Consider the following 22,004-nt stretch of genomic DNA (forward strand, 5'->3'; position numbering starts at 1 on the left):
CACAAGGAGAGGTGTACGTTAAATATTTGTTTATACTGGAATGGAAAAATCTAGGCCTTTTTTGTGTACAGATGAGACAGAATCAGATCTGAAACCCTAAAGAACTTTTCGGAACCCACAAATCACCATAAATCATCCACAAACTGCCAAATGAATTGTTGACTAGATGTAAGGGTTATTTGCATTATAGTGTCTCATGATAAGGGTTCTGTGGTTGTTGCATAATGTCCTTGGCATCTGACTGGAGTTGGTGCTGAGAACTCTGCCCACTCTTCCTCACATCATGATCATTTGGCCTGGTCACCTCATTCTGCCAAGTTAGAAATTGCATCAGGGTGGCCAAATGATTTAAGGTGCTGGGGAGCTGTGCAAGTAAAAAACATATGACCTCAGCGAAAGTGGGGACTTGACAGGTGTTGAATGATTTGCTAATAAAAGAGCCGAGTTTATTACATAAGGCTGAATTAGATAGTCTTATGAAATTTATAGAATGCAATGGCATGGAAAAAGAGAAGTAAGAAGGGTATTTTCAGGGGAAGAGGAGGAAAGAAAAATCTCCATAAAAAATAATATATGGAGTGTGAGTGAGAGATGATTTGTTTGGACTCTATTCCAACCAGTATTAATCAATATGATAGAATCATATCAAAGTTCTATATAAGATCCCAGATCTGTGAGCTGTAGAATCCAATTCATTTGCTTAACTGTAGGAAATTAACTAAAGGCCCTCCACCCTAGTTTGCCTTGTCATGGTGACCAAGCCCAAAGATCACAACTACATGGAAATTCCCCGAAATATCTTTGTACCTCCTTATCCAACAGGCGCAGGAAGCCTTCTCATGACCCTTGGGTCACTAACTATGATAGCTTTACCCTTTTTTCCTGCCCAAATTAAAGAGAAGCCTGTCCATCTTGTGTGGAGATTTTCCTTACTTCACCCAACTTGTGATCCTTCTGACATATTATTTTATTTTAGAACTGTCAATCAAAGAAATTATTCTGTATTTGGTATAATTAGAAGTCTAGCCCTATAAAAGTAGGGCCCTGGAAAGAGGAGGCATCTCAGACTGTGAAAAAGATCTGAGGTCCATTTCATTGGAGGACCATGGACCCTTTAATAAAAACCCTCTGAGCCATCTGCTCAGAGTTCTGCCTGTCTCTTTTGTCGTAGGTGGGATAATTTTGATCTCCACAGAAGGAAGGGGAGGCTCCCTGTTTTGGCTCAAGAGCTACCGCTCCTGGCCCTGAACCTCACCTCAATGGTCAAGTGGGGCAGCTCCAAGGAGATATCTTTGATCACCAGCAGCTTCCTCCTCGTCTGCTCGATTTCCACAACCCCCGACAAGCGGATCAATTTTTCGTCACTTATCTGGTCCTTGTAGTGCGTGAAGGGCAAGGTTATCGGCAACTCTTTCTCTGTATACAAGACCCAAAAGCCACAGTTGAGGAAAATCTTGAGACTTGAGAGTGCATGTCTCAGCACAGATGAGCTGTGTGTTTGTCTCCTTGAGTTTGTAGAATATGCAGTTACTAGATTGTAAATGTGCTGAGGGGAAGAACCATATTTTATTCATTTTTGCATCTCTCCTAGTAGTGCATTTCACATAATAGACACCTAATAAATGCTTATTGAATGAATGAATAGAACAAGCTAAATGTTTTAAACATAGCCGTGTTTTGTACATGCATACCATGTGTACACTGGCAATCCCATACTACATTCTGTCATATAGAGACAGGCAACCTAGAATCAGAGAATTTTGGAGCTAAAAGAGACGTTAATGGCCATCTACTTTTAACTCATACTTGAAAAAGAACTTCCATTATTGCAAAGCAAGTGGTCATCCAGCCTTTCCTTGAAGATTTCCATGAAGAAGGGCCCTCTATCTCCCAAAGCTGCTAATCCCACTTTTGCATAGCTCTAATGGATAGAAGACTTATTTGTTTGTTTTTTTAACCTCAATCTTACATTTGCTTTTCTACAACTTCCATGCTCTTTTACTTTTTGAAGTCAAACAGAACCAGGGCCATCCTTCTTATGGCAGCTCCTAACCATAGCTATCATGCATCCCAAGTCAAACATCTCCATTCCCCAAGACAGTTCTTCATAAGGTATAGACTTAGGATCTTGGACAGTGGGGATGGCTCAGTAGATAGAGTGTTGGGTTGGAGTCAGGAAACTCGAGTTCAAATTTAGCCTCAGAGACTAGATATATGACCCTGGCCAAGTCACTTAACCCTGTTTGCCTCAGTTTCCACATTTGTAAAATGAGCTGGAAAAGGAAATGATCAACCAGTCCAAGAAAACTCCAAATGGGGAATTGGACACAACTCAACCAAAATGACAACAGTATCTTGGCTGTGCTTCTATGGATATTTTCCAGTCAGAATCTTCTTATATTATGGAACCTAGAACTGAAAAGTATTCTAGGTGTGTTTAACCTGGGTAGAAAACAGAAAAACTACCATTTCTTTATCCTGAAACTAGTTTTTTTTCATTCAGCCCAAGGTAGAATGAGGTATTTTGGCTGTCACATTACATCACTGGGGATATGTAAGAAAGCCTTTCTGCAGAAGGATCTTCAGATTCCACACCTCTCATTTAAGTGCCTTTGTGCAAGTCCCTCTATGTCACCCATTCATGTGGTTCCAGGGTACAACCATGTAGATTTGGGTAAAACCTCTCAGGGGAATCAGTCACTCTTAGTTTTATCTTGGGAACTCCACCTCTCAGACCCTTCTGTCCCACACAAGTGGGCCCTTTCTGGGGCTGTCCCCTTACTCACCCTCCCCTTGGACCAAACTGAAGCTCAACTGATCCCTCCAGAGTGGGGCTCGGGCATTGCCTCCGTGGAAAACCGCTTGGGCACTAAGCCACACATGCAGCAGAAGCTGCTTAATTCCCATCTCTGAGCCCTGAAGTCTCCTGGCCCTCAGCAAAAATGCTAAGTCCTGACCCCACTCAGGGGTCTTGGCCAGCTTGAGCTGCAGCTTGACTGGTTTTTCCTGGAACCAGGCTGTCCGCATCCGTTCCATGTAGGGATAAGAAGACCCAATGGAGCCGAATAATATTCGAGAAGCCTTCATGAACACAGAACGTTCTTCTGATGATCCTGTTAGAGAGGGAGAAAGAGGTGGTGATGGAAACTGTGCTAAGGACCCAAGAGTCTGAATTCTCCCTTTCTTTCCCTACTATAAGACCCTAGTACCTCTCTTCTCTCCTTCCTCCCTCAGAGATTGTCTGAAACCCCAGTAGTCTCTGAAAATCTAGCAGATGCCCAATCCTTTTCAACAATCTTCCCATCTCAGAATTTGGGAACTTCAGAGATCTGGGTACTGGTGAATACTTAACAACCATCTCTTCAGGGAAAAAATGTATGTTTGACACACTTTCAGGTTTATTCTGTATTAATATTTTCTTCATCAATTTCTTGGCTATACATGTATAAACATAACAAATTGCTTGCTTTTTCAATAAGAGGTGAAGGGTGGGCATAAGGAAGAGAATTTGGAACTCAAAATTTAAAAAGAAAGAATGTTAAAATTGTTTTGTATGTAATTGGGGGAAAATATTAAGTCATTAAAAAAAAAACAATAAACCAAGCCATGATTTGTAGAACTTGCCAGTTTCCAAGGTATAAATGATCACATGAGTGACTGGAAAGAGCTGGCTCCAATGCATTCTTAACTTCATCCTTTCTTTCTTGGGTTCATTCAGTATACAAGTCCTAACCTCTATTCACTTTTCCTGTATCCCTGGTATAAATCTAATTTAATTATAAGGAATGATTTTTTTAAAATAATTTGCTATAGTCTATGAGAACTTCAACATTATTTCTAATTTTAATGATTTCCTCTTTTCTTTTTACTTTGGCTTTCTTAATTGACTTTCTAATTTTCTAAATGGTTATTCAAAAAATAAAAAATAAGAGTGAGAGGAAAAACCCTATTTATGTAGACGTTTCATTTAAAACAAAAAGGAAATGTAAACTATATGCCTAATGACTACAGAATAGTTGAATTAAATTTTTATTTATATTACTATAAGGGAATGTTACATTACAAGATTTATAATTCTACCCATTTCCTAGAGTGACACATTTGTTTTCTTTGCCTCTCCATTGTGCTCCTCCCAAAAAAACAACAAACTAACCAAATTATGACTATAGGGTCTGTGATTTCCTCTTCAAAAATTGATTTTATATCAAGTTATAACCTTATAGAAAGGAGTTTGCCAGAATGCATTGTAAATTGCTGACTGGTACTGATAATGCCAATCATATCAGTTCAAGCAACACATGAAAAAAATAGCCCTAAAAAGAGAATAACAAAATCTGATATAAAGAATATATTAAAGAAGTCTTAGAAATGATTAATAACTATATGAAAACATATAATAAAGAGACACTGACAAAATTTCGAGGAAGTAGATAAAACAGTCCATAGTGTAATAACTGTATATCTTTCATATTAATGAAATAGAGGATTTATATTGCTTCTGCAAAGAAGTACCAAACACAACAGGAAGCAAGGACTGCATGGCTCCTTCCTCTCTTCCTCTTTTTTTCCCTCCTCCCCAGACTTACTGAGTAGATCTAGACTATTAACACAAGCAGAGCTCCCTGAAAGCCTCTAAGTTCTGCCTGGTGAGAGAGGCTGAATCTGGATGGAAGGAAAGAAAAGTGAGAGGGGAAATCTTGAACAAAGCACTAGATGGTGTAGAGGGGAGAGAGCTAGCAGCCTCACAGTTAGAAGACCTAAATTCAGATCTCACCTGTGAAATAGGGGCTGTGTGACCCTCAATTTTAATCTGTCAGTCCCTCAAAGACTCTGAACTGCAGAAAAACTGATCTGCATTGATAAAGGAAGTTCTTCCTTAGGAAGTCCCTCTACACAATTCTGGTGAAAAATTATAAATAATTATATTGTAAATATGATTATAAATATAATTATATATAATTTAAGATAACTATAAGCCATATATTATATAAAATTGATATATAATAAATATTATAATTATACATTTTATACTATAAATTACAAATAAAAGTTGCTCCATATAGAATAACTTGTATAGAAACTGTACCTTTCTAACTCTGTTCCCCCCCCAAAAAAAAAAATTCCATTTCTAGTTTCCAACCCCAATGCTTTTTAAAGGTATTTAACAAGAAGTCCCTATTTTCCTTTAACCATGTTCTCCTTTCCATCTGATCATTATCAGTGGACTGTTTTTAAACTGAAAAACATGTTAAAGTCACAGTAGTAATTTGATTCAGGGACATAAGGATCATGGGATAATGGGGCCTTGCCCCAGTGCACTGATATTGGTAAGGAGAAGGGCATATTTTCTCCCTGTAGGGACCATCATAGTGTGAACTTGCTTTTGCAGTCTGTCTTCTTCTGGTTATCACCAAGGCAGGAGTTAACTGCTTAACCCTGGAGCTAGCCCCTTTCCAGTTTCCTAGTCATGGTACCTCTCTTCATGTCACATCCTCTCCCTGGTCTTAATTTAGTCAATCCACTATGCTGATGAATGATCCACCTCTTAGTTAATTGAATTTGCTCTTTACACAATTCCTAGGCACAAGAATTATGTCCCTGGTTCTAAGTGACACATCTAGATTTTTTTTTTTACATCTAGATATTGAGTCCATATCATGTATAGATGTGGAGCAAGATAATATTGAAAGGCTACATGGAGGAGGACAATGAATGCTATAATTGGAATTAGGAAGTCCTAAATCCAAATCCCACCTTAGACACTTAACATCTGAGTGATGTTGTGCAAGTCACTTAATTGCTTCATATCTTAGTTTACTTACCTCTAAAATAATAAGATTAAGCGATGTGAAATAGGGACTGGCTAGAGCACTAGCTCTGTTATCAAGAAGACCTGAGTTCAAATCCAGTCCTCAGATATTTAATACTAGCTGTATGTCACTGGGAAGTCACAACCCCAATTGCTTCTCAAAAAAAAAAATCCCAAAAAAAAAAAACAAACAATAAAATAATAGGGTTGGACTGAGTGGCCCTTTAAGGTTCCTTCCAGCTCAAATTTATGATTTTAGTAAATGAAACCTCATGAAAGTAATGCAGGACTTTTCTGAAGAACCAGTTAGTGGCAGCTAGATGGTATAGTATATAAAGTAATGAGCCTGAAGAGCAGAAAACCTGAATTCAAATTTCATCTCAGACACTTACAGTTGTGTGGCCATTGGTCAATTCATTTCTATTTGCCTCAGTTTCCTCAAGTATATAATTAGGATAATAATAGCACCTACCTCCCAGATTGTTGTGAGGATCAAATGAAATCATATGAGATTTATAAAAGCATTCAGCATAGTGCCTGGAACTTGGTAGGAGTTTTATAAATAGTTATCCCTCTTCTTCCCTCCCAATTATTTTCCTTTCTTGAAAAGGGCAGGTCCTAGTTGGTTGACCACAAGTCTATTACTTTCCTTCAGTCATTTCAAATATGTCTGCCTCTTTGTGAACCCATTTAGGATTTTCCTGACACAGATACTTAAGTGGCTTGCTACTTTCTTCTCCAATTATATGCTCTTTAGCTAATATAAAGAATTATTAGATGAACTGACAATTCTGAAATTCAACTTTACCCAAAATGAAAAGAAGCTAGACCCACAAAATTTTGCAAGGTCAATCTATAATTCCCAGAACAGAACTTGGCAGAATATGATGTAAATTGGCCTAACAACTTCTCTTCTCCTGTGTTCCAGGAGAAGCACTTTCACAGTATATTAGGCTAATCTTGAAGAAGATACCTGAGAGATCTTTAATAACATTTTATGCATTTGTCTAAATTGTATATGTAGATTATGTAGATGTTATATTAGCAAGGACAGACTGAAAAAGGAAGAGACAAAAAAAAATCTTTTAAGATAGCCTACCTGGGAAAGTAAGGGGTGATAATGATATCTATTTATTTTGTAGATTGACTATATCTATATCTAAGCATATTTATAAGGCTATACCTATATAGGTACTCATGTATATATACAAAGACAAAAAAATGAAGTTGGTTAAAGGAAAGTTGTTAAAGGAAAGTTCCTAATGCAAAATAATTATCTGCTTGAGCTTATTCTCATTGGAATGCACAATATTTGCTTTTGAGCTAAATAGTCCCCCATGTACTTCTCTATTTTAATTCTGTGGATTTACTTTTTTTTTTTTTGGAAAGCTTTTTATTTTCAAAACATATGCATGAATAATTTGACAACATTGACCCTTGTATAGCCTTGTGTTCCAAATTTTCCCTTTCTTCCCCCCAGCCCCTCCCTAGATGACAAGTAATCCAATATATGTTATACATGTTAAATTTTTGTTAGATCCAATATATGTAAATATATTTATACAATTATCTTGCTGCATAAGAAAAATCAGATCATAAAGGAAAAAAAAAGTACGAAAACAAAATGCAAGCGAGCAACAACAAAAAACGTGAGAATGTTATGTTGTGATTGTGGATTTACTTTCAAGGAAAGACCAGAAAGAAGCAAGTTATAACTTTTGGGTTTTATCTGCTTACACATTAATACCAAGTCAAAAAGATCCCCAAGTTCAAAAAGGTCATGGAATAAATATGTAGAAAAGAAATAAACCTGCTCAGGAAAGCAAGCAAGCAAATCTCCTGAATGGGGTATCTTTCTGCTCTTCTCTCCACAGTAAGAGGAAAATCAAATCTTTTGTGAGCATTTAATAAATGTTTATTGACTAGACACATTTTAATGTGACATTTGACAAATTAATTTCTTAATTGGTTACTAAATTCAAAGAAAATTTGTGGAGTCTTAAATGCACCTCAATCCTGACTCCTTCCCATCTAATCTTTTCCATTGGGCTGCAATGCTCTCTCCTTTACTGAATGTTAAAAGTTCACCTTCACTCCCAGCAATGGTCAGTACTGTGGACAAGGTGCTATCTATCTACCATAAAACAATACCATAGATCTATTTGACCAAGTCACACATTTACTTAAAAACTCTAGGATGTCCCCATTGCCTCTAGAATAAAATATAAATTCCTCTATTGGCATTTAAAGCCTCTCACATTCTGACTCCAGTCTATCTTTGCAGACTTATAACATATTATTCCCTTTTATGTTTTCTATAACCCAGCCAGACTAGCTCCCTTGCTGCTCTTTACATGTGACACTCTCTTTCCTACTTCTGGGACTTTCCCCAGACATGAAATTCATTATCCTTGTTTGGAATGCCATATAGAATCACAGAGCTAGAGCTGGAAGGATCTCAGAGATATCTAGACCATACCCCAATATTATTCTCCCAGCCTATTAAAATCTCTTGCTTCCTTCAAATCTCAGCTCAAGGGTCACCTCCTACCTGAGACTTTTCCTGATCCACCCGGTACCCAGTAACTGGTGGTTACACCCACACAAATTATCTAACATTTATTTTGCATTTTGTACTTATTTCTATGGAATCATGAAAAGTCAGAGATGATTGAACAACTGAACAACAGCAAATACTTGTTCTTTCCTACCTTCTGCCTTCAAGAAAATGTTAGCCTCTTGGGGGAAGGAATTCTCAGGATAACTCAGGACTGAGCAGCACAGTGCTTCACACAACAGTAGGCACTTAATAAATGCCTGCTGATTAATTGATAAATACCATACTTTAAGTATGTTGTTGTTGTTCAGTTATTATACTCATGTACAATTCTATCCACTGGCACCCCACCGCCCACATGAAGGAAGTACACATATAAGGAATTCCATGAGGGATGGCATAAAGTAAGAGAACGAAGTGAACTTCACAGTTGGAAATATAAGGGTCCCACTTCCCCAATCCCCAGGAGCCCCACGTACCTTCGGGGTACTTGTAGAAGTTGGTGATATCCTGGCGTTTGTCAGAGCCCACCATCTTGGTGCTTATTTTTTTCCCAATGGCGCTAGTGTTGTGGGAAAGGATCTCCGTCACTTGGCCATAGTCTTGGAGCCAGATGACTTCATCCGCATTCACCTCGGCAAACACGAAAGGTGTGTCATAGGCTAGTTGGATGTCCCCTTCTTTGATAGCTTTGACAGAGGCTGGTCCACAGCAGAATATTCCTAAGGAAGATTGGTGTTGGGGAGAGACACAGGAAAAGTGCCATGCTCTCCAACTGGGGGAAGTGAGTATGATAGAGGGAAAGAATAGGAAGAAAACGCCCCCCAAAGAATTAGAAGAACAAACTGACAGTGGGGCCATATGAGGGAGTCAGTAATAGAGCCAGAGCTGAGTGGGGGATCACGGCCTGAGGCAGGCATTTCAATTCTGTTTCCTCTGTTTTTTCCATTTGTAAAATGGGGGAAATACTTGTATTACTCACCTCATATCATTACCTCATATCATTATAGCGAGGAAAACATGTTAAAATTATAACTATTTATTGTTAAGTTTAAATATAAAGAAAATTTTCATATATAAATCAAAACATGCCTCCCCCAAATAGGAATTCTACTTCATACCACTTGCTTTAAATATATAATTCTACTTTCACTTCAAAGCAGTTCTGCTTGTCATGCTAGCTGAATAACTGAACTTTCCTTAGGAGAATTTAAAATATTACAATGGTCCTTTTAAATATCACCATCATCATCATCATATATTTTAAATTAACTCCACCTTCCATTAACTTCCCTTTCTTCTTCCCAACTAAAAGCATAAAGAGTTAAGGGTTGAAGGAGTTTAACACAATTAAAATCAATCCACATAGTGGCCATATTTTAAAATCTATGTTACCTTTGAGAAAAATATTTTATAAACTGTAAGGAACCACATAAATGGGAATCATCAGAAAAGTTGTGTATGGTTGAGGGGGTAGAACATTGGACTTGGAGTCAAAAAGACATGATGTTAAATTCCCTTTATAATGTGACCCATGTACTAACCATTTCAGCATTCTGAGCTCCGAGTGACTCTGAAAATATAAATTAAGTGGTCTTTTACTTTTACATGACTTCCCCTCCAAGACCTGCCACATAACTTCCACCGCAATTCCTCCCTCACTTTTCTAGCCACCTGCCTTGATGTTCTTCTCTGTTTTTCCATCAGGGAAGAAAAAGGAAAAGAAAGTAGATATTGGTAGAGGTAGATGAGGAGGGACGAGAGATGAAGGGGTGAAGGAGAGAATGAAAGGGAGAGTTGGAGAAGTTGTTGTTTTCTGAAGAATCTTTTCTTTTGATAATCATCCCAATGGGAGTGACGGTTGAGTTCCTCTTAGAGTGACACCTTATTTACCTCTACTAGTTTCCTGGGGAGTTGGATCTAGGACCTGCCATCCATCATATCCTGGTGGGAGATCTTTTCTGGTCATCCAGCATTCATTCCAGACATGGAAATTCCTGTGGAAGAATATTCAGGATTGGAGTTCAACAAAATAAGAAGGTGGTTATAAAGACTCACATGGATCCTCCAAGGCCCATTGTCTATGGAGAAGGAGGGCATGCCAGATGTATTTCCCACCATCACCTTACTGAGATGTCGATGATCATGGCTTGTGGAGTAGGAAGAGGCAAAGGGCTAATCTGGAATGTCATCAAGGAACAGCCAAGTTCAAAGTTTATTCTCTGTTGCATCTGAAGTCTTAGGACCTGAGTTCAAATCTCAGCTCTGTTACTACTTGGGAGATTGTAGTCAAATCAGCCTTTTTGGGCCTCAGTTTCCTCATCTATAAAATGAAGGAGTGAGGAAGAGTCCTTCCAGCTCTAGATTTTTAAAATTCCAAATGTAGTACAATGTTACAGAATGAGCAAGGGAACTTGGACTTGAATCCTGCCTTTGCTCTGCATTACCTTCATGACACTGGGCAAGTCACTTTACCTCTCAAACCTCAATTTTCTCAACTCCAAAATGGGGAGGGATGGACTAGATGGCTATGATTCTAAGAGGTCTCCTTTTATTATAGTGGAACAAACCATAGGCTGATTTGGAAGCAAAGGAGATAGGAAATAGATCAAGTTAATGTTAGGAATAAGGGAGAGGGACTAGAGTTGTGATTTCATCCATAAGAAACTCCCAGGGGAAGAAATTCTCTCCATTATTGCAAGTTGATACCTTTTCTTCAACTTACTCTTAGAGTTGCCTAGAGAACACTTAGAAGTTAAATGACTTGGTATGGTCACACAGAAGTAGAAATTGAACTCAAATCTTCCTTACTTCAAAGACAGCTTTCTATACATTAAGCTGCAAATTAGCGATATACTAATAAATATTTGTTGAATTGAAATTGCTGCCTTTGGGGGCAGCTCGATTCCATGCAATGGAAGACCAGAATTCAAATCCAGCCTTAGCTATGTGACCCTTGGTAAGTCACATACTTCTTATAGCTTTCCCCTCCCCAAGGAAGGAAGGAAGGAACGAAGGAAGGAAGGAAAAAGGAAGAAATTACTGCCATTTACTCAAGATTCAAAATAAGATGTATTTTTCAGATATGGCCAATATGCGAATATGTTTTGTTGGACTATGTATATCTGTTATAAGGATTTTGCTTTACTTTGTTTTCTTCTATTGGAATGGAGCAGTTGGAGGGAAAAAATATTATGGATGTAATAAAATCATCCCCCCCCCAAAAAAAGAAAGAAAAATAAAAGGTCATTAAAACTTTAAAAAATGTACAGAAGGTAGCATAGAAACAGTTATAGGCAAGCAGATCATCTCTGAAAGTTCTATGTTGAATTTATTACCTATTATTATGGTACTGTACCCGGAGTCAAGATAAATATGGCCTCTTAGTGGGCAAGCCACTTAACTTTTGTTTCCCTCAGTTTCTTCAATAATAAAATAGGGCTAATAATAACACCTACTTCTCAGGATTGTTGGAAAGATAAGAAAATTCCCACAAAGTAGTTTGCAAATCTTTAAGATATTTATCTGTGTATGTATGTATCTATCTACCTTTCTTTCTATCTGTCTATGCATATATATATATATATATATATATATATATACAATCTTCTTTTTCTGTTCTCCTATGTGTATAGAAATTCTAATTTTACTTGACACTTATTATCCAGAATTTTTTCAGAAAGAAATTCAATTTTAAAAGAAATTGCTGCTTTATAATGCTGTGGGAAATCTATAGTGACCCTAGCCTATTAAATGGTCCTAGAACGTGAGTAATCAGCGCCCTCTGCTGCCGAATTGTTGTTTCTTCCTTCACAAAGATAAATACATCTAGAAACGACCTAAATTTTTCGTTTGCCCAATATTCTTTATTTCCGTTTCCTCTGGAATATAAATGAATATTGCTTCATCCAAAGATTCATTATTGTCAATGTATTTTTTATTCTAAGAAAAAAGCCAAAAAGACGCTTATGTCTCTGGCTATTAATCCTTGTCTTAGAGAAAAACAACCAAAAGAAAGGATTGAACAAAAAGTCAGTCAACCAAGATATTTACAGACATCACACTAAAGGAAACTATTCTGACAATGATGTAAAATAAGATTATAAATTTAGAGCTGAAAGGGACTATGAGGCAGTCCTCTTATTTTAAATAGGAAGAAACCGAGGCTGGAAGAAGTTGTGACTTTCCAATATCACTCACTCAGCTAGTAGATTTTGCATCTCATTTATAATAATCATATATTTATTCTTTTGGAATTGATTGTGGGTCACAATCTCAACATGGATTTCCAGTCATTTTTTTGAAGGTATCCCCGACATGCTGGACCAATTTCATAGTCCAGCCAAGAAAACTAGATTAAAAACAAAACAAAACAAAACAACCCAACAACTAAAAGCCAGGTATGGAATTTGGTCCTGAACAAACAATCTTCACCGCCTTTCCTAGGCAGAATACAAAAGTTACATAATCTGGCCTTACCATATTTTATCTCTTCTCTCCCATGGCATCATCTCTGCATGTTTATCATAGAACATGTCAACGGTCAGGTTGCCATCTGTGTTGTGTGCGGATCGGAAATTGGTAATTACTCGGGTTGGAACTCCCAGGCATCTCATCACTGGAGAGAAAGAAAAGAGTTGATAGGAACTGATTTCATTCAAAGTTTACTATTATGGTTAATAATTAAATTAAAGATTATTTGGTTCAGATAGGCAGAGTCTAATTCTCAGATTATAAGGAGGGTAAAAATCATATAATAAGCATTCGGATTGGCCTTTGCTGGGATACCTATTCATGCTCCCTTCTGCCTCCAGCTGCTGGCAGCAAGGGTAGAATATGGTAGGGGGATTTTCCCATCCCAACCTTAAGGCATGGGATTTCAGAAGCCAACTTCTCTGCTGAATGTGAAAGATCAAAAAGAGTAGGGGGCACATTTTTTCTGCCAAAGGTCACTGTCCCAGAGAAAATAATCAACTCTCCTCCCCACAAAAGACCCCACTCAAATGTATGACTCTGTAGTTAATTCAACTCCCAGCTAAACTCCCACCTTCTTCAACAAGTGTCTCCCAGTCTTTCTTTATTTAGGGGTGCTCCACACTTCTCCCCACTTGTTTCCCCTCTCTCTCCTAGCCTAACCCTCATTTTACAGATGAGGAAATGGAGAACCATAGGGGTTGGGTCATTTGCCCAGTCACACAGGCGGTAAGTAGACCTTCTGTGTGTTCATTTGTTCCAGTATCTTTCCATTTCCCCCTGGCACCTTTGGGGGAGTAGAGAGGTTCATGCCAGCACTATGATTTACTACAGTGACTTGGCATATGGCACAGGAAATCATGTCCCTTCTCGCTCATCCTCGGTCTATTCTGCTGTATATTCCTAGGACTCACAGGTTGAGGGCTGCCGTCTTGCAGTTTCCCAGCTTCAGTTTCACCACTTGCTTGCATATCAAGCCCTTCTACTCAAAGCAATTTCTGCTTGTTTGAACAAGGTTACAAAAGAACTCCTCAAATCCATTTCTCCTGGGACACAAAGGCTATTGTTGGGAAGACTGCAATAATGATTGGAGAACATAGGCCAAGGGCTAGATTGAGAGGCTCCTCTGGGGTTTGCCATGGGAGAAACACCATCTGGCTGCTTCCTATTTTAACTAATTAGTCTTGCTAACTAAGTACTAAGCACAGTTGTTTTTATGCTGCAAGTGCTATCAATGTCCTCTAAATGTCAGGATCCTGGGGAAAAGCCAATGTCTCTGTCCTAGAAACTGCTCTGATGGCTGCCAGGGGAGAAGGGAGCCCATCTGTGTCCCAAATTTCTGTGTCCCCAAAGAAACAGAAAGATAGACTCTGGTGAATCATCTTTCTGGACTGATTTCATATCACTCCCCTTATACACTTTATGTTCCATCCAAACTACTTGCTTTTCCAAAAAGAAGCACGTTCTTCATGGAAATTGCCCTTAAAATCTAAAAGATCATTTGGAAGTAGTGAACTGGTCAAAGGAAGCGCTTTCTTGGAATATGTACAGTAGATTTCAACCCAGGGAGTAGCTTTTGTAAGTGCATGGTGGAGAGGTAACGTTACCCTTTACATTTCAGAATATAAGCAAGTTGTTTTCTTAGCAAAGATACTGGACCTACTTGCCATTTCCTTCTTCAGTATATCCTCATTTTGTAGAGAGTAAAGAAAAGAATAATGAAAGTTCCCTACAGAGGAATTTCAAGACTATGTGAGTTGGGGGAGATGGCTGTCATCATCAGGCAAAAAAAAATTAGCAACAAAACCTCTGTGTATATATTCAAGTTGTTTCCTAATTGTAATTAGCACAGTGCTTAAGAACATCACCAGAGTACTTTGAGTATAGTTATTACATTTCCCTGGGGGGAAAATGTAAAATTTTGTCAAATGAATGGAGGAATAAATAAATGAATGAATGGAAGAACAAAGAGCTAACACTTTAAAATATCACTTCATGAAAATAATGCAAAATAAAATTAACTGATACTTACACATACATAGCCCTGTAGTATGGGAAGTGACAATCAAGGACATTTAACCCTTTATAGGGTTGAAGATTCCTACCTGTGCACATCACTGCTGCAAAGACCCAGCATTGCCCGTATTTCACAGGCTGGCCTCCAGTGGCGTGCCACTGTCTCAGGATGGCAACACTCCCATTCCATTCCAAAGGGCTGACTCCTCTGGAGTAATCCTCACTCCAGTTCCCCTGTAATACCCCACTGTCATCATTGCTGTTGATCTGAAAAGGACACATTTGGCTTTTGAATGATGGTGGGAAAATTTAGACAATTCTGCAAGAGAGGAAGGACAAAGAACTGTTGAGGAGAATAATTGATTTCTTCCTTACCATAGCACTCACCACCCTACAGACATACATAACGCTGTTTCTCTGGGAATAGTCCTTTGAGGGATTTCTTAAGAAATTCAGGTTTCTGTCCAGAATCTCAAAGCAGATGTCTATAATGTCATCTTCAAACTTTCCGGTGATTGCAAGGAAAAAAAATGAAGAGATAAGGGGAGGAAAAGACTAGCTGTTATCCTTAAACGCATTGGCACAGCTCTTAGAGATATATTTTCATCTCAGTGAATAATCAATAAGACAGAACTGCTAACCTGATATTGAATGGGTGAATAAAAAGCATTTATTAGTACTTAGTATGTGCAAGGAACTGGAGATACAAATAGAAAAACAAGATGTTCTTAATTCTCAAAGGTGGTTGATATGCTATATTATTCCCTTCTTCAAGAAGCCTCAGATGCTCTCTGTTGCTTCTAAGATAAGATACAAATTCTTCTGCTTTACATCCAAAGCCTATCTTTCTAGATTGATTTCACTTTTTTCTTATTTATACACTCTATGTTCCATCCAAATTGGTCCACTTGCTCTTCCTGATACAGAAGATTGCATCTAACACAGCCTGGCACAAATCTCTACCTGATTAGAATGTTTTCCCTCCTCACCTCTGCTTCTTGGAATCCCTAGGTCCTCCAAGCCTCAGTTCAAGGGTTATTTACTACACAAGACCTTTCTTGATTTCCATCCACCCAGTTATTACTATTCTCTGCCTATTAAATTGCTTTGTATTTAAAAGCATATATTTCATGTTTCCTTAATCTATGTATAGTCTGACTCTTTCCCATAGAACATATGCTCCTTGAGGCAGGGACTATTTTTGTCTTTGTATTTCCAGGTTCCAACTCCTACAGTTTCCCTGAATGTGGTAGGAGATTAATAAACGTTTGCTAAATGAATAAAAACAGCATTATATATATCAACTGACCAAAAATTATTTAGGATCATGGAATCATAGATGAGCTAGAGCTCAAAAGCAACTCAGAAGTTATCTAATTCAACTAATGAACACTTTTTATATATTAACACTATGTTTGGCATTCTGGGGAGTACAAAAAGGCATTTGATGTAGACCTTCCCTTGTAGAGTCCAGATAGGAAGCCAAAACTAATGCACAAAACACTTAGAAGAAAATTAAATGTTGGTACATGGAATATTGACAATAATTCAAGCTGCTATAATGGAAAAGAGTATTGCAATCTTGTAGTCAAGAGTTGTTATTATTAATATTGTTTGGTCATAAATGACTCTTTGTAATTCCTTTTGAGGTTTTCTTGGTAGAGATGCTGGAATGGTTTGCCATTCTTTTCTCCAGCTCATTTTTCAGATGAGGAAACTGAGGCAAATATGATTAAGTAACTTGCCCAGTTAATAACTGTCTGAGGCCAGATTTGAACTCAATCCTGAATCATGACTTGGCATTCTATCCACTGCGCCAACTAGCTGCAACAACAATAACATTAACACTTGATCTTTGAGTTGAGATTTCAGTTGAAATCTCAGAATGACTGTGACTCAGAATGTGTCACATTATTTTCTGAATTTCTGGCAATATTTAAATATTTAAATTCTCACCTCATGTGATTGCTGTATTGAAGCCATTTTACAAACCTTAAAATCCTCTAAAAACGAGAGCTGTTATTATAAAAGTCATAGGCGTTACACTCTGTTTGACAAATGTAAAGATTGAAGTTTGAGGGATAAAAATTCATTATTTGATAAAAATTGTTGGGAAAGCTAGAAACAATCTGGCAGAAATTGGGTATAGGCCAATATCTTAAACCATGGATCAAGATAAAATGAACACATGACCTAGATATAAAGAGAGATATCACAAGAAAATTAGAACATGGAACACATTACCTATTAGACTAATGGGTAAGAGAATAATTTATGAAGAAATAAAGGATAACATTTGAGATATAAAATGGATAATTTTTATAATTTTAAATTTTAAAATTCTTGCACAATTAAAACCTATTTAGCCAAGATTAGAGGGAAAGCAGAAAATTGGCCGGGGGGGGGGGGGGGGAGGGGGGAGGGAACTCTCATAGACAATCTCTCAGATAAAGATCTTAATTTCTTAAACATATAAGGAATTTCATCAAATTTATAAGAATTCATTCTTCAAAATGGCCAAAAGATATGAACAAGCAGTTTTTTGATGAAGAAATAAAAATTATATACAGCCATATGAAAATCATTATTGATTAGAAAAATGCAGAATAAAACAATTTTGAGAAATCATCTTATATCTATCACATGGATAGATGATAAATGCCCTTCAATCAGAGAGTGACGAAACAAGTTGTTGTATATGATTGTGATAGAATACTACTGTGATATAAGAAATGATGAGTTAGTTGATTGTGGAAAAACAGAGAAAGATTTGGATCTATGAAAGAAGATACTGTCTACTTCCAGAGAAAGAACTGACGCATAGAAATATGTACAGTATGATCTTACATATATATATGTATACATACATATATGTGATATATAATAATTAAACACAAATGAATATTCGAGTTTAATTGCAGTCTTCTTTAGGACAGACTAGGAAGGGAGAAAGAAGAAAATATTAAGTTAAAAATATGGCAGAGAACAAAAGAAAACTTAAAAGGAAGCTCAGAAAAGCTGGCTAGCTTTGAAAATATTATATTATATTTTTATTATATATTATTTATTTTATTATTTTTATTATTTATCATTATTATATATTTTTATTATATAGGTTTTCCAAAAAAAAGCTTGAAATGAAATTTATTGTTTTATATTGAATCCCCTCTTGATATTTTGCTCTGTATATGGAAATATTCTTTTTTTTCTTGTTTTGTATTTAAGTTCAAAATGAATTAAATAATTTTAAAAATAAAAGCAATGAGTTTAAATAAGGAAAAGACCCATGTATTTGTTTGTATTGAAATAGGTCTTGAACAAGGCCTTGACCAATGAAGAGTATTTGAACAGTTAGAGGGAAGAGGGAGAGTAACCCAGGCAGGGAAAGCAGCTTGAGAATGAATGGAGTATGTTTGGGGGGAGGGGGATAAGGAGAACATTATGACTACAGCACAGAACATATATTTAATGGTAAAAAAGTAAAAATGTGAATAAGACTACAGGTGTTGGAGGACTAGAGAAGAAGGAGAAAAGTTACAGGGAAACTTGAAGACCCCCAAAAGGGAGCTACAGGAGCCATTGCGGGTCCTAGATCTATGTTTATGACAAGCTGTAAAATCTTTGATAGAAAACTGTTTACCTTGTCTTTAGATATGGTGCAATTCATTACTCACATGTCACTACAACTTCAACTTCTTCCCTTCTAGTGCTTGTATATAGTCAATCAATAAACATTCACTAAGCACCTAATATGTGATACATGGGACAGCTGGGTGGGACAGGGGATAGAGCACTGGGCTTGGAGTCAAGTTCTGAGTTGAACTCCAGGTACTTATTGGCTGTGCAATGCTGGGCAAGTTATTTAATCCTTATTTGCCTCAGTTCCTCATCTGTAAAATGGGGACACAAATGGCCAAGAAAATTCCATAGATGAACAATTCATGACCCTGGCTAACCAACAATGTGATAGAACAATTTGGAACTATGCCCAAAGAATAATCATACTATCCATAGTTTTTTATCCAGCAGTAATACTACTAAGTCTGTATCCCAAAGATATCATAAATAAAGGGAAAAGGAGTTATATGCACAATCATATTTAAAGTAGCTCTTTTTGTAGTGGCAAAAAAATTGGAAATTGAGGGAATGCCTATCAATTGGAGAATGGCTGACCAAATTGTGATATATGATTGTGATAGAATATTATTGTATAAGAAATAATGAGCAGGTAGGTTTCCGAAAAACCTGGAAAGTTGAGTGAAGTGAGCAGAACCAGGAGAACATTGTACAAAATAACCACATGATTATGTGATGATCAACCATGATAGACTTGGCTTTTCTCAGAAATGCAATAATCCAAGATGATTCCAAGAGACTCATGATGGAAAATTCTATCCACATTCATGGAAAGAACTATGAAGTTTGAATATAAATTGAAACATACTATGTTCACTTTTTTTGTTTTTCTTGTTTTTCACAATTTTTCTCATTTGTGTTGTTTCTTCACTATGTGACTAATATGGAAATATATTTAAGGTGATTGCACATATATAACCTATATCAGATTGCTTGCCACTTTAGGGAAGAGGGAAGCAGGAAGAAGAAAAATCTGGAACTCAAAATCTTATAAAAATAAATATTGAAAACTATCTTTACATGTAATTGTAAAAAATAAAATACTCCCCCCCAAAAAGAAGTTGTCACATTAGTTCAGGTAGGTGGCATCCAGAGTATATGCTAAAAATAATGGCAGTGAGAATAGACAAAGGAACAGACATAATGTATATGAGAAAGGGTGGTACCATTTATGGGACTTAGTAATTGGCTGGCCATTGGTGGTAAAGAAGAATAAAAAAAAGATTTAAAAGTCTCAAATGTGAGTGGGTAGATGATGGTTAGTCCACAGATAGACATAATGAAGATGAAAGAAAGAAGAGCATTTCATGACTTTTCCTAGTGAAATTCAGCATTCTAGGAGCAGATACTCAGAAATTCTTCATTGTGGAAGACTACACAGGAAGTGCTGTCCAGAGGAGAGAGCTAAGTTTTAATGAAATAGGTATAAACAACTACAACCAGATCTAAAAAGCCCACCAGATTTTGGTGGTGATTCTAGTTTTGACTTTGCTTTTGTTTATTGGCTTCTGGCTCTTCAGATCCTTAATCCCAATTTATGGCTCATAGATCTAAAGTTAGGAAGTACCTTAGAGATTACCCAGTCCTCCCAACATGATTCATAAGGAAATGTGTATTTTTAAAAATTAATGTATATGAATAACTAGAAAAAAATGGAAAAAAATAGATTACCCATTCCAATCCCTTCACTTTACAAATGAAGAAGCTAAAACTCAGAGGCTTAGCAACTGTCCATTATTACACGGATAATAAAAATCAAAGGCAGAATTTAAATTCAGTTCTTCTGCCTCCAAAATTAGTTGTTTTTCTACTGTAGCATTCTACAATTCAGAAGCCAAGTTTTTTATCTTAGACTTGTTTGAAGGATATTTCTGCCTATAACTATACAAGAATTTTCCACCTTTGAACTTATAACCTCCTTCCCATTCCTCAGAGTGAGAAAGCTTAAGTCAACACCATGAAATGTGCCCAGTTGAGGCTCATGACTAAAGTATATATAACATATATCATTCATATGCATGTGTGTAAATATGTATATATATGCATATATACGTATATTACTATATATCCTACACTTACATTTTAAGCCAGGTCATGGTCCATCTGGAAGATTCTCCTTGTTTGCCAGGAGTTTTAAAACCACACCTGGAAAACTCCTGGATTAGATGCCAGTGCACATTATGATATTACCTGTCCATAGTTCCAAGGCCATGGAGTAATCCAGTTTTCATGCCCCTTAAAAATAAATCCATAGTCCATCATAATATATTCCTGTAACTGTGTTTGACTAGGTAAGTAGACTTCATCCTCTGAAAAATGAAGAATAGAAAGGAAAAGAAACAGCAAGAGTCAGGGAAAGTCCTTTGGTCTGAATTAATCTAGCAATCAACAAGCTTTTATTAAGCACTTTTTATGTTCCAGGTGCTGTGCCAAGAGCTGGGAATACAAAGAAAAGTTTAAAAGACTCCCTGTTTAAAGAAGTTTACATTTTAACTGGGGAGATATCATGTACATAAAGAAATATATATAAGATCTATACACAGTAGAAGGAAAATAAGACTTTAGCTGGTTTGGGGTAGGGCATGAGGAGAAGGAATGGGGAATCAGGCAAGAATTCCAGCAGGAGGGTTATCTGAATACAAGACTTTCAGTGGGGAAAAAAAACGCAATGGATTGCTAAAGTTATGCCAGTATTGGGAATCAGGTATAAATAGACAGGACATCTATGTCACCTTAACTTCTATATTCTCAGGTTTCTCATTGATGAAATTGGAACAAATGACCTTAGTGGTCTTTTCCAGCTTTAAATATATGATCTTATGGCACTATATCCCTAAAGGCAATTGGGTATTCTTCAAGATACTATGATATAAAATATATTTTCTATATTTTTGTGTGAAGGAATAACAGTGACCTTCTACTTCTACCTCATTTGCCTAATAGTTTAGAGCTAGGGGAATTGGCCCAGCTTATTTTTGGTATCCCCTCACAAGAATCTTTGCATGGGTTTATAAGAAATCCCCAGGATTTTTCACATTCACAGTGCATTCACAGTGGATCTAGTGGCCATTAAACCTTGGTAAGCAAGTCCTACCTGAACTCCAAGGGTTAAAAAGCAGGATGAACTCCCCAAGCAGATATGACTCAGCCTGGTCTGTTGGGTGAGAGATCTCTACTTTCAAAAGATAGCGACCAATGATGGCATTAGCTGGAGAAGACAGGGACACCTGGAGTGAGTTCTCATTTGTATTAAGATCAAAAGCACTCCAGTGGTTCCCATTTCTGGCCTTGGTTGGGACAAACTTCACTTTGGTTCCCAGTGACTCAGTGGGCTGTGGACCTAGAGGAGAGAAAAGAGGGAAAACAAAGTTTGTTAAATCCCAAATCTTCACCCAAATCTGTGATATGGAGGAGAATGTTTGCTCAGTTGTTTTTCAGGCATGTCAGATGCTCCATGACCCATTTGGGGTTTTCTTGGCAGAAATACTAGAGTGACTTGCCATTTCCTTCTCA

The 22,004-nt window shown here is 37.1% G+C and overlaps 1 protein-coding gene across 1 annotated transcript in view; it reads right to left on the minus strand.

Annotated features, from left to right (window-relative positions):
• Positions 1–22,004, minus strand: part of TGM7 (transglutaminase 7) — a 48,772-nt gene that overhangs the window by 1,802 nt on the left and 24,966 nt on the right. Inside the window, exons 3-11 of the mRNA XM_074289422.1 lie at positions 21,586–21,831; positions 20,682–20,800; positions 15,231–15,359; positions 14,945–15,122; positions 12,846–12,984; positions 10,260–10,363; positions 8,846–9,088; positions 2,787–3,113; positions 1,256–1,416 (exon numbers count right to left, since the gene is read on the minus strand). Of these exons, the coding sequence (XP_074145523.1) occupies positions 1,256–1,416; positions 2,787–3,113; positions 8,846–9,088; positions 10,260–10,363; positions 12,846–12,984; positions 14,945–15,122; positions 15,231–15,359; positions 20,682–20,800; positions 21,586–21,831 (1,646 nt within the window). The remainder of the gene's footprint in view (positions 1–1,255; positions 1,417–2,786; positions 3,114–8,845; positions 9,089–10,259; positions 10,364–12,845; positions 12,985–14,944; positions 15,123–15,230; positions 15,360–20,681; positions 20,801–21,585; positions 21,832–22,004) is intronic.

This window comes from Sminthopsis crassicaudata, chromosome 2, assembly GCF_048593235.1.
Source record: "Sminthopsis crassicaudata isolate SCR6 chromosome 2, ASM4859323v1, whole genome shotgun sequence".
Classification (NCBI taxonomy): Eukaryota; Metazoa; Chordata; class Mammalia; order Dasyuromorphia; family Dasyuridae; genus Sminthopsis; species Sminthopsis crassicaudata.